The 27,809-nt window shown below is 40.2% G+C and overlaps 1 protein-coding gene across 4 annotated transcripts; it reads left to right on the forward strand.

The window, feature by feature from the left end:
- Window positions 1-1,134: 1,134 nt before the first annotated feature.
- On the forward strand, window positions 1,135-27,635 carry chd8 (chromodomain helicase DNA binding protein 8). 4 transcript variants are annotated; one of them, XM_051859542.1, is made up of 39 exons: window positions 1,135-1,273; window positions 1,944-2,119; window positions 2,530-3,560; window positions 4,994-5,326; window positions 5,417-5,533; window positions 6,512-6,993; window positions 7,093-7,207; window positions 7,374-7,577; window positions 7,800-7,868; window positions 7,966-8,021; window positions 8,108-8,225; window positions 8,358-8,441; window positions 8,714-8,851; window positions 9,016-9,137; window positions 10,754-10,997; window positions 11,818-11,994; window positions 12,121-12,264; window positions 12,366-12,464; window positions 12,553-12,712; window positions 12,910-13,120; window positions 14,489-14,684; window positions 14,794-14,964; window positions 15,153-15,443; window positions 15,539-15,759; window positions 16,109-16,311; window positions 16,930-17,086; window positions 17,169-17,258; window positions 18,355-18,458; window positions 19,364-19,487; window positions 19,607-19,682; window positions 19,809-20,083; window positions 20,165-20,397; window positions 20,590-21,240; window positions 23,253-23,599; window positions 23,688-23,777; window positions 24,287-24,388; window positions 24,462-24,572; window positions 26,248-26,352; window positions 26,491-27,635. In XM_051859542.1, exons 3-39 carry the CDS (start codon window positions 2,625-2,627, stop codon window positions 26,866-26,868), a joined length of 7,734 nt encoding a protein of 2,577 aa, XP_051715502.1. In that variant the 5' UTR covers window positions 1,135-1,273; window positions 1,944-2,119; window positions 2,530-2,624; the 3' UTR covers window positions 26,869-27,635. The 4 variants fall into 4 exon arrangements, with proteins under 4 accessions (XP_051715502.1, XP_051715511.1, XP_051715520.1 ...); XM_051859551.1 differs by having other exon boundaries at window positions 23,256-23,599; XM_051859560.1 differs by having other exon boundaries at window positions 5,045-5,326.
- Window positions 27,636-27,809: the final 174 nt, after the last annotated feature.

Here is a 27,809-nt window from a genome sequence, read left to right on the forward strand (position 1 = left end):
CAGGAATCATCACGGATAGCAGCATAGGCATAATGGATAACGGATACGAACTACAGTGGCACTGGTCGAGCAAGGCAGATGGAGTTTTTGGCAAGCAGAAGTGCAAGTGCACGCTGGACTCCTATGGACTATGCGGGGTGGGCTGTCACAGTCGATAAGTTACGCTGCATTGGTTTAAAGACACACTTATTCACACATATGAAACAAGGAGAGAAAGAGCAGGCAAATGATGAGAGGGAGAAAACTGAAAGAAAAGAAAGATTCATTGATGTTAATTTAATAGTAATTTATTTTTCTAACCTGTTTATGAGCATTTATTATTGAATGGAAGGCCACATCATGACAAGAAATTAATTTATGTGGAAGCTATTAATGATTAATTTGTTCTAACATGTGTAATATACTTTTATTTTTCATATTAATTTAAATTATAATCACTAGAATGAATAATTTGGATATTATTGAAATAACATCCATTTTTAATTTAATCATTTAATCAAGTTATTTATCAATAATTTGTCCAAACACACGTGTAATTTAGTGAACAGTGTAAAATTAATAAATGCTTTATATATGAATTGTTTTTAATATACATTTTTGTTTTAATCAAAGGAATGAATAATGCAAATATTATTGAAAGCGTTTTTAACATCATCCGCATGTGTTTTGTTTAATTTTAATTATATCTTTATTTGCAGTATGTTTTTTAATATTAAAATCGATAGATATCGCTTATAAAAACAGCACTAAACCCATCAACTAAATTTATGAATATCTTTGTATCCATATGACAAATTAATTAAATACTGTAGTACTATAAAATGCGATTCATTTAGCATCACAAACTTTAATATTTGGGACATTTGGATACATTTGTACAAATTACACGCTATTGTTTTTCCCTAAATAATAGTACTACAGAATTAAATCCATTGCCGTTTAAATTCTACTAAGCGAGCATCTCAAACCCGGTGATAACAAGTAGGCCGCATTTAGTGCAGCCGCAACCAAACTACCCGTACGACCGATACCCATTAATGTCTCCCGCCCTGTAATTCCGCACACCGGATTGACAGACAACTTGTTCCACCAATGGAATGTTTACCTTTTGACAGCCACTCTGAGGATGGGCCAATCAGCGAACAGCAGATGAGAACGGGGGCTGCGCGTTCGACCTAGCTCTAGCAAGAAGTTAGTTCCTGCTCTACGCTGGCCGTTTCCTGTAATCGTACAGTGTTGTGAGACGGAGAAAGCCATGTGTGTCGATGCAAAGGTAAATTTAGCACCCCGAAATTATTGCGGGGAAAGTTGGGGCAGTGGATGGCAGCGTTATTAGGGCATATTTTAGTAGAAAATACGCCCTAGCTAAGTCGAAACAGCTTTGCGGCCTTGTCCATGTCTGTTCGTAGTCGGGCTATGGTTTTTGTAGCACGTTGCCTTTGGTTTGGTCCGGTTTGTTGATGAGAGAGATTGAAAGAGAGTCCGAACGAGAGACTGTGAGATGTATTATGAATGATGGAGACTCACTGATACAGCTTAAATCGGCCGTCAGAGAAAAACAAAATGATCGAGCACATATTTAGCATTTATAGCAATAGGAATCGCCATTGTGAACATTGATGGGGTTTGTCGAGTGTCTGGTTTAGGACTGTTGTTCCACATTGATGGCAAGGCAAGGAAGACCGTATTGATTTCGTTTATCTAAACATCAATTATATGATTTGCGGTTGACTTTAAAGAACATGACATTAGAGACGATACAAATTTGCACTCTTTGACTTTTAAAAACAACGTTGTGATACCGGTTAAGTGACATACAGATCAGTCAGACATGATGCTATGTGAAGTGATGGCACTGCCATTCAGTAAGATGCGGCAACTATTTAGTATTAATTACTTAATTAACGTGTTTTCCTATCCTGTGCTTTTCTTGTTTTCTCTAGGGCATCAATACACACATTTATTGATGGATCTCTTAGTGTTCACTCCAACCAGAGAAGCAAAAAGTAACTCCAGAGAGTAGGAGAGGATAGAGGAGAGGAAGAGAGAGAGAGTGAAGGAGGGTGAACCGGTGGACTCTCTCTTTTCCTGTTCCTCACTCCCTGATCATTCGTTTCAGGTAAGTTTACCTGTCATACAGTAGAATTTAATAAATATTAGGTATGATGGATGTTTGCATTACTGATAGATTTGACAAGTTAGAAGTGTTATGATCTATAAATGTGAGTTTGATAGTGATGTAGGGTATCTTGGACTTGATTAAGATGCTTGCAAAAGGTACATCTGCACAGATTTTAAAAACTTTTCAGTCTTTTATATGTATGTCAAGTGCATAAATGTTAATAAAATGAAGGAAAAAATAATGTTTATTTAACATATATATATATAATTTAAATTCAATAATTAAAAAAAAAATTGTATAACTACAGTAACTGGCCTTATGTAAATAATTAAAATGTATATATAAAAAAAAAAAATTTGATGAAGGTGCTTACAGTTTGTCTCTGTCTCTCTTCCTTTCTTCAACAGCATACCTACAGAATCTCTTCGGACTTGTTGGATGTTTTTGTACAGACACTGGATATCACACATTCTTTGCTTTTTTTCACAAACTCTTTAACAATATGGCAGACCCAATTATGGACCTGTTTGATGACACACCACTGTTCAATTTGGACTCCCTGCCGGAGGATGCGTTCTCCCAGGGCTCCTCAGACCCAGTCGAGGAGGCGCTGAAGTTGGCACTGGGCCAAGTGGACCCACCTACGGACCCCACGCCGGATCCTGGTGTCCCTGTGCTCAGTGACGTTGTCACAGATCCAGCTCTAATGCCAACACCTGTCGCAACTCCTGTCTCCGTACCACTGCAGACTCTTCCAGCACAGCAGGCCACCCAGATGTCGCATGAAGTCTCCGTTAACCCGACTCAGATTTCCGTTCAGCCCTCTCTCTCGGTGGCTAGTAACAGCAGTGGGGCGGCAACGGTCCTGCTGAGCTCCCCTCTTGGAGTACCTGTGTCAGCGGCTCAAGTCGCCACCCAGCAGCTGCAGACTCAGCAAATCGCTGCAGGGCAGTCGGCTCCAAAAATTGTAATTTTGAAAGGCCCTCAGGGTCAGACTCAAGTGCTGCAGGGTGTCACAGGAGCCACAGGCTCTCCAGGCAAAGTCACCCTCGCTAGAGTTCTGACAGGGACCCCTCTTAGGCCAGGGATGGCGGTTGTTTCCGGGGGGACGGTATTAAATGCGACATCACCTGGGCAGGGGCAGGTCAAAGTGGGCACTGGAGTCCAAAGGCTCGTTCAGACTTCAAATGGCCCGATGAAGCAGGTGTTACTGACCTCGATGCCCCAGACCCAATCGCAAGTGCAGATACCTGCGCAGACGCAGCTGCAGTCACCATCACAGCCGGCACAGGTTCAAACGCAGGTGCAACCTCAGACGCAGATGGCATTACAAACCCCAGTACAAACACAGGCCCAAGCGCAGACTGTTACATCCTCTGGAACGACAGCAGCGGCCGTCCGACCTCAAGGTGTCACCCTTTCAGCAGTGCCACAGCAGGTCAGTCTCCGCCAGGGTTATCATAAAACTAAAACCAGAAAAATAACAATTTGGTTGCTTGAAATAAAATATTTCATTTCTAATTTTTGTTTAGTTTATTTTGAAGTACTTAAAATAACTAAAACTAAAATAAACATTAAAGGCACAATATGTAAGATTTTTGGATTAAAATATCCAAAAATCACTAGAACAGTGTTACATATTTTGTTGACTTGTGTACTTACATTATCCCAAATGTTTCCAGGAATGTTTAAATCCAGAGAAACAAGCAATTTTAACAAGGACACGGACCATGTCCGTGCGTCTCCAATCAATGACATCATACCTGCGTTACCCTCGATTTCCGATTCCCTCAGTCTTATTTTGTAGCATGTAACATGGAAACACCAAAGACGCTTTAATACATTTTGTTTTATTAGACAGGTGAGCAACTGTTTGGTTACATTTATAGACAGAAAACTAATCATGTTATATAGCTCAACACAGTAAGTTTGAATCTTGTTTTCTTGATTTTCCACGAGTACCATGTTTTTATCATGCCTCAGAGAAAAACGTTATTTTGTCAAGTGGCTAACATAGCATAAACAGATGCAACTTTATTTTTAGTAACAGTAAAACAGCATTCTCTACATCATCCAATAGGTTTTAAAATGAATTGCATGCCATTTAGCAACACAAACCATCCAGCATTTATTAATATGATATTCTAATATTGATCTATCTTACTGCAGTGTGCAACAGTGTCTCACAGCAGCCGCCAAGCAAACGCACAGAGTAATGTTAGAACATCATTTTCAACACAATCAAATGTATCTAATATGATAAACAGCGCTGTGTTACCTCATACGCTTGACCGGAAGAAGCAGAAGCGGCGACTGTGGCATAATAAAAGTTCAGCTCTCGAGCCATGTGTCACGCTCGTCTCTCGTCTCTCATTAGCAATTGCTCCAGCGGCCTCGTTCAGCTCCCACAACACTCGGCCCTGCTCTGCTTCATACTACAGTAACGTAAATAATCTCATCCATGAACATGATTTCTGCTCGAGTCCTCTCAGATTTTTTTCCATCGGCTGTGAGGTGAAGACCACATCTTCCACGAATCCGCGCTCAATCTCGGCATCATCAAGCTACGCATTTTTGAATAGGTGACCTCTAGTGGCGAAAATTACATATTGTGCCTTTAATAAAACTGAATACTGAAACTTATTAAATTTAAATGAAAATATAAAATATAAAAAATGATTCAAAGTATTAATAAAAAGTATAAAGGCTGATTTATACTTCTGTGTCAAAACTACGCCGTAGGCTGTCAGACTGCGCCGTAAGTTACGTGTGCTACACAGCCTATGATGTAGTTTTGACGCAGAAGTATAAATCAGCCTTAATAGTTTATCAGTAAAACTATAATAACACTGTTCTCTGCCCTCTTTGTAGCTGTTTTTTTTGTGCTTTCAGAATCCTAATAGCCCCTCTTTCTCTATTCAGGGGGGCGAAGCAAAGAGGATCACTCTGGTGCTACAGCAGCCCTCGCAAGGTGGAGCAGGCCAGGCTGGGACGGTGACGATAGGGGGAACCTCAGCTGCAGGGGCGGGTCAGCAGGGCCAGCAGCACAGGCTGGTGTTGAGCTCTCTGCCAGGGAAGTTGGTCCTGCAGGGTGGCCAGCTGGCAGCTCTCGCCCAAGCTAAGGCGGGTCAAACGGGTGCACAGCCGAAAGTGCTCACCATTCAGCTGCAAGTTCAGCAGCAACCCAACCAACAGGGAGCCAAGGTGAGTGAAAGGACAAGTCGTGTGCGTTGGAAGATGTGCTTTTCCTTGTAACTTGGTGGTGATGGAAAGCTTTTTCTGTGTTTGCAACAGTTTCAGTTGGTTTCTGGGGCAGCTAATGTTGGTGGCAGCCCTCAGGTGGTGCAGATTTCTCAAGGCCAAGGAGGACAAAGACTAGCAGTGCCTCTTAAACTACTGCTGCAGCCACAGGTAGGACATTTCCTCATGTCTGTTGTGGCTCTGTGAGGTTCTTTAGTGTGTTTATAATCCCGAAAAAATAACACAATTCATGCTATTATTTGTGTACCACTTGGAATATGAAGTATTGTTTTAAAGTTTCTATAAGAAACTTTAGACAGATTAAAGAAACTACTAGACAGATTTAAGGCTTACACTTAAAGGGATAGTTCACCCAAAAACGTAAAAAAATTTACTCACCCTCAAGCCATCCTAGGTGTATATGACTTTCTTCTTACAGCCAAACACAATCAGAGTTATATTAAAAATATCCTGGCTCTTCAAAGCTTTATAATGGAAGTAAAGAGTAACCAATATTTTGAAGCCCAAAAAAGCGCATCCATTCATCATAAAAGTAATACAGGGGGTTAATAAAGGCCTTCTAACTCGAAGCGATGCATCTACTCTCACCTAAGCTTATGCTACTCCTATATCCTACGTCATACGCCAGAACTCGACTCTATCGTGAGCGCACTGAAGTTACTGGAGGCTAGTGATTATAGTCTATAAAGTTATAAATATGGATATTTTTCTTTCAAAAATGCATCGCTTCTCTTCAGAAGGCCTTTATTAACCCCCTGGAGTCCTATGGATTACTTTTATGATTGATGGACGTGGTTTTTTGGGCTTCAAAATCTTACTATTCACTCCCATCATCAAGCTTGGAAGAGCCAGGATATTTTTTAATATAACTCCGATTGTGTTTGACTGAAAGAAGAAAGTTATATACACCTAGAATGGCTTGAGGGTGAGGAAATTATGGGATCATTTTCATTTTTGGGTGAACTATCCCTTTAAACTGTATGAAACTCATAGTCATTGTCTTATTAGAGTCATTTTAAAGAAAAAGGAACCATTTCTGAATAAGAACTGGTTCTCTGTTTCCAACCATGTTGTTGACATGCTGACAAAGTATAGTGCTTGAAATAAAATTTCACTTCTTCCCTGCAGTCAAACACGGTATCCAGTGCTGGTGGAGCCGTTTCTGTGGTTAAAGTTATCAATACCTCGGCTGCCGGCTCTGCGTCCGGCACCACCACTACAGCTGCGTCTTCCGGTGTGCGTTTGGCAAAGGCCCAGGAGCCCGTGCGGAGAGTAGAAACCCTGTGCAAGCAGGAGAAAGCAAATCGCATTGTTGCTGAGGCCATCGCACGGGCCAAAGCCAGGGGCGAAAGGAACATCCCCCGTGTGCTCAACCAGGACGAGCTGCCTGCCGGACAGACCTCAGCAGACCTAGAGGGCGTTGCAGGGGCTGCTGGAGCAAAAAAGAAAGGAGGTGGTGGTGGTGGTGGTAGTGGAGGGAGCAAGAAGAAAAGCCCAAGTTTGGGAGGAGGGAAAGTGGTGGTGGGAGGAGACAAGAAATCCAAGGCGAAGACTCCAGGACTGGTTGCTGGAGGTGGAGGCAGTAAAAGTAAATCCAAGATTAAGCTCAAGTAAGTTATGATTTCTTATCCTCCCTAGAAGAGTTTGACTCATTGATGTATTTGCCTCTGCCTGTTTTTGTTCTTACACTTTATACCCTCTCTCTATAGCACCATCACTCCAGTGGGTGGTAAGAAAAGGAAAAGAAATCCATCCTCTGACCACTCAGATGTAGATCTAAGCCCTCCTGTTTCGCCCCGCACACTGGAGGAGGAAATGTCACAGGTATTACTTACACATTTACCTATTACTGACTCATAGGAGCCATATTAAGCCATTGAAATGTTGTACATGTGGGCAGGCATGAAAAGTGCGTCATGTGACATACAATTTTGAGTACTGAGCATAAACCGGATTCGTTGACTCAACTGTAATTCCGTTCTCCCAACAGAAGCGACGTTCTAACCGTCAGGTGAAGCGGAAGAAGTACACAGAGGATTTGGACATTAAAATCACGGATGATGAAGATGAAATGGACGCGGACGTTGATGTGACCACAACTCCCGTGTCCGCTGCAGGGCATGTCCAGTCCATGGGAGCAGAACTCCAGCAGGAGCTGGATGGGGATGGTCTTCCAAGCATGCAGTTTTTTGTGGTGCGTCAGCACACTAGTAATAGCGGGTTGAGCATTTGTGGTTGTTACTGCCATTTGTTTCTTTTTTTATAACTGGTTTTGTCAGAATTTTTCAGCTGTTTACAGTTGACACAGTGCCACCAGTGATAAAAAAAGAATGCGTGTATGTATGTTGCTTTGGTAGTACTATTCTCTTTATCTTTATGTGTGTGTGTGTGTGCATGTTTCTGATTTGTGTTTCAGGAGAACCCAAGTGAGGAGGATGCTGCTATTGTTGATAAAATATTGTCTATGCGGGTGACCAAAAAGGAGGCAAGTATCTGTTCATGCTACCAACTGTCATTCACAAAAATCTTGTGAAATCTCTATTCTGACTGAACCTTCATGGTATTTTCTTGTCCTGATGCAGGTGTCTCAAGGGCAGTATACTAATGTGGAGGAATTTTTTGTCAAATATAAAAACTAGTAAGTCATCAGTTGTTTTCTCAACCCTCATTTGTGGAAATGTATTTTTTTTTTTATCGCCTTAAAATATTGTAATATGTTTCTAGCTCGTACATGCACTGTGAATGGGCCAGTCTTGAGCAGCTGGAGAGGGACAAGAGGATCCACCAGAAGCTGAAAAGATTCAAGACAAAACAGGCACAAATGAGGAACATATTCCAAGAGGTGAGGCCCTAAGTTGAAATTGCGCAAATATTCCTTTGTTTGGATGGTAGTTTAAGTCATATGGCTTTGGAAAATCTTGCTAATTTTGAGGATGATTTATAAGTATATCTGGAACTCTTTCCTGTCTTTTAGGATGAGGAGCCTTTCAATCCAGACTATGTGGAGGTTGATCGCATTTTGGATGAGTCACATAGTGTTGATAAAGACAATGGGGAGGTAAGGATTTATTGACCACAGACCCAATTTTCAAATATCAAATGAGAAACTTGCTTATTCAAACTGATAATGCATGTGTGTGAGTCTGTTTGATTCATTTATAAGAGTCATTTGTTCTTAAAACAGACTACACTGGTCTATTGTGCGTAACCAGCAAGGACAGTGTGATCTAAAAAGATATTTTGTTTGTTTACTGTATTGTTTTACAATAATCAAATTTAATTCAAACTACGCACACATGACTGCCAAAAACACTGTTTTCACTTTCCCAGCCGGTTGTGTACTACCTGGTGAAGTGGTGCTCTCTGCCCTATGAAGATGCTACTTGGGAGCTGAAGGAGGATGTTGATGAAGGCAAAGTGGAAGAATTCAGGAAGATTGAAAGTCGCCAGCCCAGACTCAAGAGAACTGTGAGATACTGTCACGCTCTCAGTCTTTGCATACCATTTTATGTGCCTCTCTCCTCTCAGTGCCTGGTCACCAGAGCATTTTCACCCTGTCTGTGTTCTTTAGTTTTCATTAAGAAACAGACGAGACAGTGGTGAATTATTAACAAGACTTTCTCTTCCATCAGCCTCGACCTGCTGCAAGTGCCTGGAAGAAGCTTGATGAGTCCAGAGAGTATAAGAATGGAAACCAGCTCCGAGAGTACCAGCTGGAGGGAGTTAACTGGCTGCTCTTTAACTGGTACAACAGGTAAATACCCTGCTGATGCACTAAGATGTGATGAAATTTGAAGCTTATCAATAAAACATTCAGACTTCTTAAAAGGGGGACCTATTATGCAAAATTCACTTTTATAAGGTGTTTGAACATTGATGTGTTTGTAAACAACCAGTCTATAATAGTAAAAATCCACCTACTCCTTTTTTATAATCCCCATAAATCATAAACAGTCTCTCCAAATGAGCGGTTCCACATTTCCCCCTACTCTTACGTAAGAGTATTGAAGCCCCGCCCATGACTGGTGACGATCTGCTCTATTAGCCTAGATACTGTCATGAGTGAGCCGCAGCAGTTGGCCATTTCTGTTTCCTCGCAGTAGCAACTGGAGATATACATTATGCTCCAAAAAAACATTACAAATGTTCTGTTATTGGATGCACCAACGAACATAAGAGTCTCCATAGACTGAGAATCAGCTCCACAGCAACTACATAAATTTATCCACTAACCGTTCAGAAACGTCCAGTTTCATTCTAAAAGTTGTAACTTCTTCCTGAGTCTCTCCATCAGTGTCGACTCCGGTTTGAACAATGTAAGGCTGAACACCATTACTGACAATCCTCATTTTAGCTGCGTGAGATTCTCCAGCTTTGTTGTTGTTGAGCAACCGAAGCATGAGCTGTTAAAGCTCCACCTTCTTCTGGAAAGGGGGTGGGGAGCAGCAACTTATTTGCATTTAAAGGGACACACACAAAAACGGCCTGTTTTTGCTTTCACCCAAACAGGGGCAAATTTGACAAGCTATAATAAATGATCTGTGGGGTATTTTGAGCAGAAACTTCACCAGAGACTATTATGACCTATTATGAAAAGGGGCATAATAGGTCCCCTTTAAAATGTTTTAACCTTCCACACATTTTAAAAAACCTTCCACATTGGTGAATGTTTAAAGATCACTTCAATTTTTATTTTTGTGTCGTTTAACTCTGAGGAATCTTTAGGCTTATGTACCCCTAGTGGACAAAATAAATGTATTGCAAGCTTTCTCTTCCAGGAAATTGAACCAAAAATATTGATGATTCATTCTCTGGTCAGAGCAGGGTGCATAAAAATGCTTTAGAGAATGAGATTGTTCCCTCCCCCTCAATTATAAGAACCACCTGCTACTGATCCAGTGCTACAGCAGTGAGCAGACAGTAGCTCGGAGATACAAAACCATAATTTGACAGCATACAATTTGGACACATCAACAGCCTCCTGATGATGATCTTGGGCGTCCATATCAGAATAGTCACCCTGGGATCCTTGTTTGAATTATGGCCTTACTCAAATTGCTCATTTCTTCTTTATTACCATCTGATTCTGACAGGACTGCAGGCATAGGTGAAGATGGTGCTGAGAAATGCACCACAATTGATTATGAAGTCTCTTAATTGATTTTGTCCATGGTACAATCTATTGTCACATTGTATTCATCGAACAATTTCAAGGTCAATAATAGTTATTTCAGTGCTGAGATTGAATGGATTGGCAAAACGGTAGGCTTCAACTGTTTTCATTTATTTATTTTTTTTTCTGGAGAAAATGTTGTTCCTCTTCTTTGTTCAATTCTTACACCCTCTCTGTGTTCATTACTTCCCACACAGGCAAAACTGCATCCTGGCAGATGAGATGGGTCTGGGGAAGACCATTCAGTCCATAGCCCTGCTGTCAGAGGTGTTTGCTACAGGGGTCCAGGGGCCGTTCCTCATCATTGCCCCTCTGTCCACTATCACAAACTGGGAAAGAGAGTTTTCCACTTGGACTGATATGAATGCTATAGTTTACCATGGCAGTCTGGCCAGTAGACAGATGATCCAGCAGTATGAAATGTACTGCAAAGATGACAAGGTTGGTACAGATGCGTTCTGTGTTTCTTTCTCATCAGTTTGATCATTACTGAGATGGAGTGTTGTTAATATTAACTAAAATTAGTTTAAGTTGAAGTACTTAAATTGCTAAAATAAAATAAACAAAAACTTGATAAAAAAAAATGATAAAAGCACACAATAATATAAATATCTAAAAATATTAAAGCTAATTCAAAGCATTAATAAATACTATAGTAATATATAAATTGTACTAAAAACTGTTGAATAGGAAGTTGGATTTTTTGGATGTTGAAAGTTAAGTTGTTTATTAGGGGTGTAACGGTACACAGAAGTCATGGTTCGGTACGTACCTCGGTTTTGGGGTCACGGTTCGGTAAGATTTCGGTGCAGTAGGAAAAATGGTCACACTTTAGTTCAGGGTTCTGCTCCGTTTTGCACACAGTTGAGTGCGTGAGTCTTTCAGAGTATTTTTCTTTTGTCCATGAGCGCAGAAAGACGCATTCAATGCTTGCGCACTATCTAGTGAACTTTGTTTTCAAGTGCTCAAGTCATTCACGTATGCGCTGTTCTTCTGCTTTTTTTCCTGTTGTTGCGGTTAGTGAACAGCGTTGTAGTACCGCACGCACCCTCTTCTGGATTGGAGTGTGGATCGCCCATGACTGACTGTATTCGTCGTCTAACTGCATGAACCGAACTGTGACGTCCGTACCGTACAGTTCGGGATGAATGCATGTACCGTTACACCCCTATTATTTATACTAGTAGGATATTTTGATAGCCCGATTCTAACTTCCTCTCTCCTTTGTGCTTTTTTTTTTTTTTTTTTTTGTAATCTCTAGGGACACTTGATACCAGGGGCCTATAAGTTTGAAGCTCTGATCACAACCTTTGAGATGATTTTATCAGACTGCCCAGAGCTGAGAGAGATTTCTTGGCGCTGTGTAGTTATTGATGAAGCTCACCGTTTGAAGAACAGAAACTGCAAACTCCTCGACAGCCTCAAGATGCTCGACCTTGTAAGAGTTTAACGCCTTTTATTTTTTGCTTTCCTTAAAAGAAACTGAATATATTGTGTTAGTTACAAAAAAAAGAGATTAACTGTGGTTAATTAATTGACAGCTCTCTCTTTTTTCCCTTTTCAGGAGCATAAAGTGTTGTTGACGGGCACTCCACTTCAAAACACAGTAGAGGAGCTGTTCAGTCTGCTGCACTTTCTGGAACCAGCCCAGTTCCCCTCGGAGATAGAGTTTTTGCGCGAGTTTGGAGATCTTAAAACAGAGGAGCAGGTAGAGAAATGCAGTGATTTATTATTTTTTTGGCAATTAACATTTCCTCTTTTAAGAGCATCACCAGTTCTCACCATTCTGTCACCGTCTGTGATTATCAGGTCCAGAAACTACAGTCAATTCTGAAGCCCATGATGCTGCGTAGACTGAAGGAAGATGTAGAAAAGAACCTCGCCCCAAAACAAGAAACCATTATTGAGGTATGATTGAGCAACAGGACTGTTTCAAGGTGATTCATTCTCTCTACTTTTGTAAGTTCTGAATGCATAAATTTTTTGTGGTCCCCAGGTGGAGTTGACTGATGTACAGAAGAAGTATTACCGTGCTATTTTAGAGCGCAACTTCAGCTTCCTTAGCATGGGAGCCACACACAACAGCAATGTACCCAATCTCCTCAATACAATGATGGAACTTCGAAAGTGCTGCAACCACCCTTACCTCATTACAGGTACAGATTTTATGGCTGTTCACTTGTAGTCCCTCCTGTTTGTTGAGGGCAATGCGTTTTACTTCACCTATGTGACAACTTTGTTCATGTAGCACATGAATAAAAACTCCTGCATATTGGTTGATCATACTGACTTGGTCAGTTTATTTATTATTATCGCTTGTTCACTTTCTGCTTTTTGTTTCCCCTCTGTGCAGGTGCTGAGGAGAAGATAGTGTCTGAGCTGAGGGAGGTGTACGATCCTCTGGCTCCAGACTTTCATCTCCAGGCTCTGGTGCGCTCTGCAGGGAAACTGGTCTTGCTGGATAAGCTGCTTCCTCGCCTCAAGGCTGGCGGGCACAAAGTACTCATCTTCTCCCAGATGGTGCGGTGCCTCGACATCCTTGAGGACTACCTCATACACAAGAGGTACTGCTTTAGAAATGTAAAATGTGTGATTTGAGAATAGAGTTGGGTATCGAGAAGCAGTTTCATTTTAGAACCGGTTCCAAATTTCCAAGAACCATGGATTCGATAAGACACGTTCATTTTGATTCCGCTTTACGATTCCTGTGTTCGCATTTTAATGTGATTTTCAACTATTTAAGTGCAAGAAGACGTGAAAGAGAACTTGCGTGCCGCCCACAGTCGCACACATCTGAAGCGCGGCCACAGAGAGCCACCGCTCCAGAGCGTGTTCTCAGCCTGTGTCCGTTCTCGAGCTGTTCCACACTAGGGCTTTTTAACGATTAATTATATCCAAAATAAAAGTTCGTGTTTACATAATATGTGTGTGTACTATGAATGTTTATTTTGTATTTATAAACACATACATGTATATATTTAAGAAATATTTACATGTGTATATATTTATATATAATTTAAATTATATAAATATTTATTCATTTTAATATTTTTGTTTTATATTTTTCTTAAATATATACATGTATATGTATGTGTTTACAAATATAAAATAAATATATATAATGCACACACATATATTATGTAAACACAAACTTTTATTCTGGATGCTATTAATCATGATTAATCGTTAAACAGCCCACATTTCTACTGCAGAAAAGGTAGTTCAGGGCCAGAATTGATTTTCCCTTTTGCGTTTCCTTGTGCTTGAATGGACCAATATGCATAAAATTACGTCAGAATCCTCATAAACAGTGGGATTTGTCTTAAGTGAATGTAAACAGATGAGAAGGAAAACGCATGTGTATGTGTACTGTAATGTGTACAATAACAGTATTTTGGATCCATGCGTTCGGTCTTAAAGTGACGGCAGCCTAATAAACGTGTGCTGCCTGTCATTAATATTAATCAAAGAACAAAAGAAAATCATTCACTGATCTTGATTGAATATCTTTTGTGACTTTAATGAGGATTAATTTATATTTTATTTATGAAAAGAAAACTATGCAGTGTTATTTTACATTTGATTTCAATTACTATACCTGAAATTTGTTCAGTTGTATTTATGCTATTGCTAATTTATTTGTTGTCTTTAACCATTTAATGTTTGAAATTTATATTAGTCTAGTTATTTTTGCTGTGGTATTTTTGTTAAAACCATAGGCAAAATTTCCTCTAATAGGCCTAAATGTTCTGTAGGCTGGTAAGCTTTCTGTAATGTTCTGTAAGCTTTTTTTTTTTTTTTTTTTTTTTTTTTTGTTCATGATATTCAGCTGCAACAGAATGTTTTAAAATAAATGTTTGATATCTAAATGTTTGACATTCTACCATCTGGTTTGTAAGATAGGTCTAAAATTAGATGTTCTGTCTGATCAGATACCTGTATGAGCGCATTGACGGGCGGGTCAGAGGAAACCTGCGACAGGCAGCCATCGATCGGTTCAGTAAACCTGATTCAGACCGGTTTGTCTTCCTGCTTTGTACGCGGGCTGGAGGTTTGGGCATTAATTTGACTGCTGCTGACACCTGTGTCATTTTCGACTCTGACTGGAACCCACAGAATGATCTTCAAGTGAGGATCTCATACCATCTTTTTCTTAATAGTGATTTTAATGCATTAAATTGTTTTTGTTTTCTGTCCCTGGTGTTCAGTTTCATAACTTGTCTTCTCTTCCATACAGGCTCAGGCACGTTGTCACCGTATTGGTCAGTCTAAAGCGGTAAAGGTGTATCGTCTCATTACCAGAAACTCCTATGAGAGGGAGATGTTGGACAAAGCAAGTCTCAAACTGGGGCTTGATCGAGCCGTTTTGCAAAGCATGAGTGGAAACAAGGACAGCAGCGTTAATGGGGTAAGAATGAAAGAAATCTCAGATTAAATTGCTGTATTAGAGGGTAGTTTGCCCAAAAATGAAAATCGTTCATCAAAACTTGTATGTTTAGGTGAGTTACTGCTTTAAATAAAACATGCAATTTCAAGGCAGAAAAAGTTCATTTGTGGTGGATCGTTACTCAATGGTATGCTGTAAACTTTCCTCAGATCCAGCAGTTCTCCAAGAAGGAGATAGAGGATTTGCTTCGTAAAGGTGCTTATGCAGCCATAATGGATGAGAACGATGAGGGCAGCCGTTTCTGTGAGGAGGACATCGATCAGATCCTTCAGAGAAGAGCAACTACCATCACTATAGAGAGTGAAGGCAAAGGATCCACCTTCTCCAAGGCCAGCTTCGTGGCGTCTGAGAACCGCACAGATATTGCTCTGGACGATCCTGAGTTCTGGCAGAAGTGGGCCAAGAAAGCAGACATAGACATGGACACTCTCAACAGGAAGGTACAGAGTAGTGTCTTTAAAATGTGGTTGCTGTATCCTTTATTCTCTGCCAGTTTTTCCTTTCTTAATTTCTTTTTTTTGCAAACTCTGCGCAGAACACTCTTGTGATCGACACACCAAGAGTGAGAAAGCAAACGCGTCAGTATTCCAGCCTACGTGGAGAGGGTGGTGATCTGTCTGACTTGGACAGCGATGACGACTACCCACCCCATAATTCCCGTCAATCTCGGGCCTCTCGACGCTCAGACCGGCATTCTGGTGGAGGTTACGGGCGCACAGACTGCTTCAGAGTCGAGAAACACCTACTTGTTTATGGGTTTGTGAACTTGTTCTTCATGATCATATGTATTTGTTCTTAAAGGGGCAGTAAGTGATTTCTGAGAAACGCTGTTGAAAGTGGATCAGCCCGAGCAACAAAACACACTTGTAGCCAATCAGCAGTAAGGGCGTGTCCAACCATGAAGGGGGAGGTGCCTGTGCTGCATAGCATGTTTGTGAATTTGGGGGCGGAGTTTCTTTTGGGTAGGGGTGTGTTTAAATATCAACAGCGTTTCTCAGATATGGCTTACTGCACCTTTAAGAAACTGGTTTTAGTTCACTTGTTCATGTTTGAAACTTCATGGAATTATGATTTCATACATTTTAACATGACTTTCTCTCTACAGATGGGGCCGCTGGCGGGATATCCTGTCTCATGCTCGCTGTAAACGGCGTCTCAGTGAACGCGATGTGGAAACCATTTGCCGCGTCATCCTGGTTTTCTGTCTGATACATTACCGTGGAGATGAGAACATCAAGAGCTTCATCTGGGAACTAATCACCCCTCCAGAGAATGGACGAGAACCGCAGGCTCTGCTTAATCACTCTGGTATGACTTTCTCTCATTATAATCTTTAATTAACACTCTTTGATACTACCAGCAAGGACCCTCACATAGTGGTAGAGGTCTTCGGATTTTCATGATAGTCAACATTTTCCCTTAAGCCGCCTTTCCGCTGTCTCCGCCTTTAATTTCTCACTTTCAAATTGGTCGCGAAGCAGCCATTACCCTCCACTTATTTGCCATGGTAAAATGAATGAACAATAAATGTGTGAAAATACTGAAATGTGTGAAAATTTTACAGAAATAGTGTTTAAAAATGATCTTGGTGCAAAAATATTGGTAATTTTCACCTCACGCTTATGGTTTTGATTTAAAATACATCATGTCCAGTCAGGCACAATCAAAAGTTTAAATATTTCAAAGCATCCAAAGCTCAAATTGGAACTGAAAATTCTGCATATGCATAATGCAGATGATCTGAACTCCATGCAGCTACTGTACTACTCTCCTTTGGAAATTAATGACTTCCGCTCTGTCGTTTGTCGGAGATAATGAAAAAGGAGCTTTAGAATTCAACAGCTTATGTAGGTTTTGCATTAGTTTCATGCTAAGCAGTCTATACTCTTTTATAAAGGTCTATAATGGCTTTTTCCTTTCCTTTAGGTCTGTCCATCCCTGTCCCTCGTGGCAGGAAGGGGAAACGAGTGAAGGCTCAGAGCTCTTTTGATGTGCAGAAAGTTGAGTGGATCCGCAAGTACAATCCTGACAGTCTCCTGCTTGATGACAGTTACCGAAAACACCTCAAACACCAGTGCAACAAGTATGTTAGACCCATCAGGGACACTGTTTGATTATGCTGAACTAAATAGTAGCTTGAGTGTCTTAATTTTACTCTTTTTCAGAGTGTTGCTGAGAGTACGTATGCTGTATTACCTGAAGCAGGAGGTCATTGGAGAACATGCTGATTCTGTATTAAGAGGAGCTGATGCAAGGTATAGTCATCATCTGACTTCATTGCTTTGGATAAAAGTATTATAACTTTGTATTAGTGTTGTCAAAAATATCTATGTATCGATACTGTAATATCTGAAACGGTTCCAATACTCATTTTCTGCAGTATCAATACACCAATACCAGCTGCCCAAATTGACTTCTTTTTTGTGGCTTATTGCACTTAAATGGTCAAATACATACAAAATGATGTCAAAATGCCCATGTTGCCGAGTATTTGAATGGTTGAGAAATAAAACGCAAGTGTAACAGTATATTGGATCAGTGCATAAGCTCTTAAAGTGACAGTAGGCTAATAAACCTGCTGCTGTTAATCAAAGAACAAAAGACAGAGAAAATCACTCGCTGCTCTTGACTGAATAACTTTTGTCACTTTAATTGTAAGCATTAATCTGCATTTAATTTTTACAATGAAACTATTTTACATTTGATTACTTTCCTTTCTATAGTATTTCTTACCTGAATACTACTGTTAGACCCACCTGAAAAACCTAAAGCCATGTTTATTTCATTTGTCTCTTTATTCTATTGTATTTATTTGTGCTATTGTTTGCAGTTTGTTCATTTGTTCTTATTTTATTACTGACTGTTGTCTTTTTTTTGTAAATTTAGTTCAACGATTCAAATAAAAGTGAGTTTATTGTTCTGCAAGTAAGCTATTGCATCCAAATTACCCAAATTATTTAATTATGAGATAATAACAAATTGTCTGTATGGCAGCATATATTGCAGCTTTCCCCGTGGTATCCAAAATGGTATCGAATATTGATATTTCAAGGTATCGTGTCGAAGTTGGAAATTCCAGTATCATGACAACACCACTAAAGTCTCTGCTAAATGCATTAATGTTCATCTCAATGCAAAAATGATCATTGCTCTGGATAGAAGCATCTGCTAAATGCATAAATGTAAATTTTCTTGAACAGCTGGTCATGTCACCAACAATACAGTAACAGCTTAGCTGTCACTAAATCTTACATTCTTGGATCTTTATGCCTACCAAGCTTAAATATTAGGTTTTCTGTAATGCACTCATCAGTTTTTCAACTTTAAATTAGAAAGTGTGTTTCCTTGCAGGGACATTGATATCTGGTTGCCTGAAATGGAGCAGCAAGATGTTCCTTCTGGCTGGTGGGACGCAGAAGCTGACCGCTGTTTGCTTATTGGAGTCTATAAGCATGGTATGTGTAGGCTTTATTTACCTCATCATTTTCAAGGGTGTCCAGTTATATAAGAACTTCCTTAGAGTTTTGCTGTTTTAAAACTGATGTTTTTAGTCATCTAACAACTAACAAATCTGGTCTTAGTGAGGTGTATTGGAGATTTTATCTAGATTTAAAGGGTTAGTTCACCCAAAAATGAAAATTCTGTCATTTATTACTCACCCTCATGCCGTTCCACACCCGTAAGACCTTCATTAATCTTCGGAACGCAAATTAAGATATTTTTGTTGAAATCCGATGGCTCAGTGAGGCCTCCATAGCCAGCAATGACATTTCCTCTCTCAAGATCCATTAATGTACTAAAAACATATTTAAATCAGTTCATGTGAGTACAGTGGTTCAATATTAATATTATAAAGCGACAAGAATATTTTTGGTGCGCCAAAAAAAACAAAATAAATACTTATTATAGTGATGGCCGATTTCAAAACACTGCTTCAGGAAGCTTCGAAGAGTTATGAATCAGCGTATCGAATCAGCGGTTTGGAGCGCCAAAGTCACGTGATTTCAGCAGTTTGGCGGTTTGACACACGATCCGAATCATGATTCGATACGTTGATTCATAACGCTCCGAAGCTTCCTGACGCAGTGTTTTGAAATCGGCCATCACTGTATAAGTCGTTATTTTGTTTTGTTTTTTGGCACACCAAAAATATTCTCATCAATATTTGTGTTCCGAAGATTAATGAAGGTCTTACGGGTGTGGAACGGCATGAGGGTGAGTAATAAATGACATTATTTTCATTTTTGGGTGAACTAACCCTTTAAGGCTGACAAGTCATTCTGATACCCGCCAAAGACAAAAATAAGTAGTTTTTGCAGATCCCTGATGTGTTTTTCCCCTCTGTATCTTACCATTTCAGGATATGAAATGTACACCACCATGCGTGCTGACCCCTGCTTGTGTTTTGTTGAGCGATGTGGCCGTCCAAATGAGCAGGACATTAATGCGGAGCAGCAAGCGGCAGACCCGGAGCTTGGCGAGGGGTCGGTTTCAAATAGAGCTGATCTTTACACATTACAGCTTATATGGTTGACTGGTATATTTAAGCTTCTAGATGAGTATCATTGATTTTCTTGTAATTTATTTTCTTTTTGTGTCTTAGAGGAGACTATGACAAGTACTCTGAAGATCCTGAATTTAAACCTGCGACAAGACACACTAAGGAAGTGTATGAGGAGGTATGCACATTTTGAATCACTTAATTTTTGTTCCTGTGTATGTGTAATTCTGGCACATTTATCTTGTGGTGTTATTAGAAATTTAAATGTAATAATAAATGTGGATACTGTTACTGTGCTCCTCAGGCTGATTCGGTGAATGCAGATGGTGAGATTTGTGTGGAGGATCGCTCTGCTCCTGTGCAGGTCGAGGGGCCATCTTCTGGATCATCAGATTTGTGTTATTGGCCGACGAGCTCATCGCTTACAGCCAGACTACGGCGTCTTATCACGGCCTACCAACGCAGTTACAGGCGAGAGCAGCTTAAGATGGAGGCAGCAGAGAAGGGCGACCGTAGACGAAGACGCTGTGAACAAGCCACTAAACTCAAAGAGATAGCCCGACAAGAACGACAACAAAGGTACGTTCCTCAAGAAACCTGTTACTGAAGGTTCCTCTTCAGCCTTGCTATCCAGCATTCTCATAAGCTTCTCTGTTTCAGGTGGACTCGTAGGGAAGAGTGTGATTTTTACAGGGTGGTATCAACCTTTGGCGTCGAAAGGATAAAGAAAGAGGTAGAGACTCAAGAAGGGGATGAGCATCATATGGACTGGAATCGTTTTCGTTCGTTTGCTCGGCTTGATAAGAAAACGGATGAAAGCTTGACGCGTTACTTCAAGTGCTTCATGTCCATGTGTCGGAGAGTGTGTCACCTTCGGCCTGCACGTGGAGAAGGTATTGAATGAGAAACCTGTTTGGCATTTAAGTTGGCTTAAATCAGTGGAAATTGGTTTAGGATTGGATTAGGGATGTGGAATATATCTGTACCATAACATTAAAGTAATTATGAGGCTCCCAAAACAATTGTTTATGTGGTTTACACCAAATGACAGTTTTTCTCTACTGTTCTCTCTTCTCCTCTATTAGAATCTCAAGATCTGTCTCAGTCCCTGGCTCCCATCACAGAAGAACGAGCCTCACGCACACTCTACAGGGTCAGCTTGCTGTGTCGGCTACGTGAGCGTGTTCTTCCCCACCCGTCGTTAGAGGAGCGTCTCAGTCTGGCACCACCCAGCTCCGACCTGCCCAGCTGGTGGAGCATCCCACAGCACGACCACGAGCTGCTCTTAGCTGCTGCTAGACATGGCGTCAGCCGCACTGAACTCTCGATCTTCTCTGACCCACAGTACTCATTCAGTCAGGCCCGTCTCGACTACCTCCAGAACCAGCAAGCTCAAGCAGCTTCACAGATTCACGCGTTAAGTCAGTCACAGGATTCGACCGGTATCAAAGAGGAGAGCCTAGATGATGAGTCTCGGCTGCTAGGGGTGGAGACCCTCTGTCCGTCAGACTCCCCAGCTATGCTTCTTTCCCATTCTGAGGGAAAAGTTGGAGTTCAGGCTGGATGGGGCTGGAAGAAGAGCAAAAACAATGGGCCGGGTGAGAGAAAAGGAGGAGGAGAGAGAGGTGAAGGGCCTTCAGACTCAGATTCCGATTCAGACTCGGGCTCGTCTTCCTCCTCCCGTCATTCGGGCAGCTCGGATGATAGCGGAGACAGTGATGCAGAGAGAGAACAAGGTGAGGGGTTTATGGTAACCTGCAGCAGTGTAGCTTACAATATTATTTATTAGTGTTTTAGCCTTTTGATGATGTTCAATGTGCATCTCGAAATTCATATTATAGCTATTTGTTTTGGACAGTTTTTTTTTTTTTTCTTCATTCCAGCGAAATCATTACCAAACGAAAATTAGTCAATGTTTTATGCAAGGAGTAAAAATATAGTAAAATCAGTTCAGTCAAGGCAAATTTTCTACTTTTTCATTGTGTGAATACCAGAAAGAATTATATTATGATTTTTGTTTATTGGTACTAAAATTACAATACATAGTATTGTTTTTACTGAAAGAAATTCTTTTTATTCAGCTAGGATGCATTAAATTTATCAAAAGTGACCCAGACTTGTAATATCACAAATTGTTTTCCAAAAAATAATGTTCTTTGGATGTTTTTATTCCTCAAAGAAACCTGAAAAAAATTGTTTCCACAAAAATATTTAGCATTCAGGTTTTTCAATTCACATTTATTTGTATAGCGCTTTTCACAATACATATCGTTTCAAAGCAGCTTGTTTCTACATTACAATTTAGAGTAATCTGTTATCAGAGGTGACTGTCAAAGTAATGTCCATATGTCAAAAACGTACAGTTCTAAAATCATACAAATCATGCATTTGCCTTCACAGGAATAAATTACATATTCAGATAAATTAAAATAGAAAACTGTTATTTACATTCTAACAAAATTGTGTCACTGTATTTTTGATCAAACAAATGCAGCCTTTGTAAGTATAAGAGATTGCTTTTAAAAACATTTTAAAAAATCTTTTGAACGAGACCATTTAAAACCTTAAATTTAGTGACTCAAATTGATGAATCATTTTTGAAACCATTTCAAGATTCATAGAAATAAATCAAACTTGCCAGCTCAAAGATTGTTTGTTACTTAAGCTTAAAGGAATAGTTCACCCAAACACATCTAAATTTTCAATTATTGTATTACTTTTTGTCTTCCATTGAACATAAAAAGGAGAAAATTTGAAATTTAGAAAGTTTCTTTTCTCAATCTAATTCTAATCGTCACTGTGTGTAATATTTACACTTTTCCTTTGCCCAGCTGTAATGGTTAAAGGATTAGTTCTCTTCAGAATTAAAATTTCCTGATAATTTACTCACCCCCATGTCACCCGAGATGTTTGTCTTTCTTTCTTCAGTCGAAAAGAAATTACGGTTAATGAGGAAAACATTCCAGGATTTTTCTCCATATAGTGGACTTCACTGGGGTTCAACGGGTTGAAGTCCAAATGTCAGTTTCAGTGCAGCTTCAAAGGACTCTACACGATCCCAGACGAGGAATAAGAGTCTTATCTAGCGTAACGATCGGTCATTTTTAACCACAAATGCTCATCTTGCACTGCTCTGCGATGCGCCAGGCATTATGTAATCATGTTAGAAAGGTCACACGTGACATAGGCGGAAGTACCGATTCAGTGTTTACAAAGCGAACGTGCAAAGATTAAGTCAAACGGCCTTTACAAAAAAAAAGGTAAAACAACGATGTTGGACGATTTTGCCATACTGCGATACTTCCGCCCACATCATGCGTGACCTTTCCAACATGATTATGTAATGGGTGCAAACAGTGCAAGATGAGCATTTGTGGTTAAGTATATACATTTTTATTTTTTTTTTTAGAAAATGACCGATCATTTCGCTAGATAAGACCCTTATTCCTCGTCTGGGATCGTGTAGAGCTCTTTGAAGCTGCACTGAAACTGACATTTGGACCTTCAACCCGTTGAACCCCAGTGAAGTCCACTATATGGAGAAAAATCCTGGAATGTTTTCCTTAAAAAACATAATTTCTTTTTGACTGAAGAAAGAAAGACATAAACATCTTGAATGACACGGGGGTGAGTAAATTATCAGGAAATTTTTATTCAGAAGTGAACTATTCCTTTATTGAGTTAATTTAGGTTGATTTTTTTTTTTTTTTTTTTCTGAGATTTGTAACTAAAATGACTGATCTCTCAGCAGCAGCTCTTAAGATGTGTGATGGTGATGAAGAAAACAGCATCCTCTCCTTCACACCATCTCAAGAAGGCACCCAACCAGAGTCCCTCACTGACCCTCTAAGAGTTGACTGGCCCAAAGACCGTGTGTTGATAAACCGAATAGACAACCTCTGTTCGCTGGTTATTATGGGGCACTGGCCGTCAGGTCGCCGCTACGTCTCTGACATTCAGCTCAGTGCTGTGTCTGAAGAGCGTGACCTCAGCGATGACCTGGGTTACCCCCGAGTGGCACGCAAAAGCAACAGTGCCCTATCTGCAGACGTTCTTGAAGGCCAAGAATCAGAGTTCACTGTAAAACTCCTGAAGGTGAGGTGGTGTTCAGACATTTAGGAACCGGTATGAACCTCAGTGGTGTTTTTTTCTTCTGCTTTAACGTTTGCTTCATTTTCTTTAGGAGGAGGGGCTGAAGCTGACGTTCTCTAAGCAGGCTCTGATGCCAAACGGTGAAGGGAGTGCACGCAAAAAGCGAAGGGACCATGACGAGGTACAGAAATTCAGCCTCATTAAACTTGCTAAGTTTACCCAACTATGGTTGGGTATCGAAAAAATTGATTCCAATTCTGGAATCGGATACTTAAGGTCAGGAATTGGATACTTGTTATAAAAATTAAAATTTCGATTATCGATTCCTTTGTGTGCATTTTAATGATTTTAAACCACTCAAGCGCAAGTAGACCCATGCACTGTTTTCTGTGCTGCGCAAACATCCGAAACATGCTCACAGAAAGACGCCTCTCATCCTGAATAGTGTGCGATACTGAACCGGGTTCTCTTTTGTTTTTGTTTTTTGCACTTGAACTGAAAAATACACTCAAATGTCAAAATATCCTCAAAAAACAGAGTCAGTTATGTCTTAAGTGAATGTAAACAGTTGAGAAAGCAAACGCATAACAGTATATTGTATCCGTACAGCTCTTAAAGTGACAGCAGCCTAATATTCCTGCTGCCGTCTCTGTATAACGTATGTGTTTTTGGGGGTTTTTTTACCTTTAGCTGGTAGATGCCGAAGGGGTTCTCCATGCTCCCCGCAGGAGGGACCTTCCCAACTGGCTCAAAGAAAACCCAGATTATGAAGTGGAGGGAGACATGCTAGAGGTAAGTGCAAAACTCAGGTTGAGCTCTACTTTTAGGACTGAAACACCAGATAATGTTCCCCTCGTTGTTGCAGTTACTGGTGAACCGGACCAAAAGGAAGAGGAGGAGGAAGAGGGTTGAGAAAGGAGCAGCACTTACGGGCAGTGAGAGAGTGAAGGTCATAGACATAAGGACGGGCAAGAAGGTAAGGGAGGACATTTGGGAGTTGTGCCATAATTGAGATTTGAGGGGGGGTTTACACAGAAAATGTATACATATAATCAAATGTGGTTGTAAAATTCCTGTAAAATGTACACTACCATTTAAAAGTTTGGAGTCTTGGGAAGAAATTAATACTTTCAGTAAGAATGCATTAAATTCATCAAAAGTGACAAATCTTTTGTCACATTATTAGGGCTGTCCCCTAGTATTCGACTAACCATTAGTTGACAGGAAGAGGCTTAGTTGACCAAAATTGGTATTAGTCAGCTAGTCGCAGAAATAAAAGCCTCCACAGGAAGTGGCAAAATCACACAGTCTGTGATGGACAGATCATTAACGGCAGGAAATCCAAACATTTGGCTATCATTCATTATTCATCGACCTCAAATATGGCTTGTTTCTTGAAACATGTAAGTAGTCTAACGCTGCAATATTCACTTAGATAAGTGTGTGCTATCAATTGCCGCATATCCAAGTGTTTGTGTGGAGACCGCGCTTACTGCATGACGCGGAGGCGCCGGTGCGATCACTTGCATTTAACTTAAAATACACCATTTTTGGTCATGCAGATAAGAGTAATCCAACATTCGAAACTGTAAATGGTTTGCTTCTATTTATGTAAACTCACAATAACAAGAACACAAACAGGATGTGCTTTCTGCCGTCACTGTCTCAAGTGAACTTGAGGCGTCACAAAAATGAACCGAAACTCAGCACATACTTGCCTCACAGACATGAGAAATATATCTATGGAAAGCTTGAAATATCTACTTTTAAATTAGCCGAATTCAAATCTAAAATGTTCTCAGATTATGTAATCCGTGCATAAAGTCGCGTCCAGATGAAGGGAGTGCAGCCGAAAACACACAAAACACTAGTTTATCAATAAATTATTAAAATGTTCAAACAGTCTTCTGTTTGCTGGTACGCTGATGCAAGCTTTATTTGTGCGCTTGAGCGCGGATTAGGCTATGTATTATAAATAGGCGATTAAGGGCTGATTATTATTATTTATATGGTTTATTAACATATTAATATTAACAATTAGTCAACTAATTGCTTAAATGAACGACTACTAGTCGACTAGAATCTTTAGACAAGGGCAGCCCTTCACATTATAAAGGTATTAACTATTTCAAACAAGTGCTGTTCTTTTGAATTTTTTATTCAAAGTATCCTGAAATTTTTTTTTAAAACATTAAAGGGATAGTTCACCCAAAAATGTAAATTCTGTCATCATTTACTCACCCTCAAGTCGTTCCAAACCTGTATGAGTTTCCTTGTTCTGTTGAACACAAAGACAGATATTTTAAAGAATGTCAGTAACCGAACAGTTGATGGACCCCATTGACTTCCATAGTATTTTTTTTTTTCATACTATGGAAGTCAATACGGACCAGCAACTGTTACCCATATTCTTCAAAATATCTTCTTTTGTGTTCAACAGAACAATCCCTTTAAGCAACAACTGTTTTCAACACTGATAACCTTTTGAACTGTAGTGTACATTGTTTGGGTATTTATGAAGAGTGCAAAAAAATCGATGAAACACTGAAGTACACCAGTCTAAAATGTGGTTTGTCTGGGACAATTATTGTTCTTGATGGATTTGGTGCAGTTCAGTTGGTCTCAATGATTTATACTCCCCTGCTTTTCAGTTTGGTGGAATATACGGGCCTGCACTTCAGGACCTGAGAGAGCACCTGGAGGAGAATCCTGACCACGCTGTAGCATCGGAGTGGTCCGAGACTGTTCGCAATTCGGTTAGTGTCTCCTGTATTAGCTCAGTGTATCTATGATTATCACCCTCATCTACCCAGGTTGTATAGCTTATTTTAGGCCAATCATAGTCAGTGATCATTTTTATAGAAATTAATGTGATCCTTCTTCTTCAATCTCAGGGCTTCCTGCCTGAGAGTTTATTCCACAGACTGTTGAGTCCCCACGCTTCAATCCCCAAAAAGAATCGACATTACCTCTCCACCCCTTCGATCCCGACTGACGACCCTCTCCTCGGAGGCGGCGAAGGCGAGACGTTAGTTTCCGATGGCGCGTACATGATGGACGATGAGGAGCTGGAAGACGGCGGTCACCTCACGTCATCTCACCACTTCCTTACTCCAGCCTACGATGTGAAGATGGAGCCAAGTGCGCTCGATATGGACGGAGGTGACAGTTTGTCACAAGGTGGATATGATAGCTCAGACAGAGAGGCCATTTTGGATGATGTCATCATGGCACCGAAAAATTCAGACTCTTCCTCGAGCTCCGAGGATTGACCAAATCTCACGTTAGATGTAGTAGACCGAGATCATGACAGTCTTTTATTTTATTATATTCTGCCTTCATTATTTTTATAATTATTGTTGATGTTATTGCTTAAAATATGGAGTAACAGGTTTTTTTTTTTTTTTTCTTGGGTTGGATTTGTACTTGACTGTTTTGCGTAGATTGAGGAAACATACAGGTTTTTTTTGTTTTGTTTTTTTTCTTTCACCTCATTCAGCACATTGTGCTTAATTCCAGATGAAATATGAATTTGTCTCACATACCCACAATAAGCCCCTTTCGTCCTTTATTGGCTGGGAAAGGAGCCGTTCGTCTCTCACCCTCAGGCTGAACTGTTCAACAGTGTGCTGGAGGATCCATTGTCATGCACTGAGCTGAGCCATCGTGGTGCCTCGGTCTGGTGAAGAACATGGAGTTTTTGTTGGATGTATATCATTTTTTTGTGCGTGTGTCGGGGGGGTGGGGACAGGGTAGGATTTGGGGTTTAGGGTTAGTTACTGAAACAATGTTAGACAGATGATGGCTGTATTGTACAAAGTAGAGTTGGTCCTATGCCTGCAATGATGCAAAAATTATGCGTTTATTCCCGTTTCAATAACTGACTCCAACTGTCTCTGTGATATAAATATGAATAGCAGTCTACAGTGGAAACTGATGTCTGTTGATTTCATTTCATCAAGTGTTTATTTATTTGAATGATGACCACTCAAGGCTCTTTTTATTGACTGCCTGGAATACATGCTGAGTAGAAAAACAAGTTTATTCTCGCTCTCTCATACTTTATACTTGAGAAATATCACTAACAATTGTGTTTTAATGAATAACAAGCAATTTTGCTGTCTTGTAGCTTTAGTTGATATCATTTGACATTAAGTCGCACATTTAGAATAGCAATTCAAGTAAGGTTGAAACAAACGCATTGAAAGAGACA

This window comes from Ctenopharyngodon idella, chromosome 2, assembly GCF_019924925.1.
Source record: "Ctenopharyngodon idella isolate HZGC_01 chromosome 2, HZGC01, whole genome shotgun sequence".
Classification (NCBI taxonomy): Eukaryota; Metazoa; Chordata; class Actinopteri; order Cypriniformes; family Xenocyprididae; genus Ctenopharyngodon; species Ctenopharyngodon idella.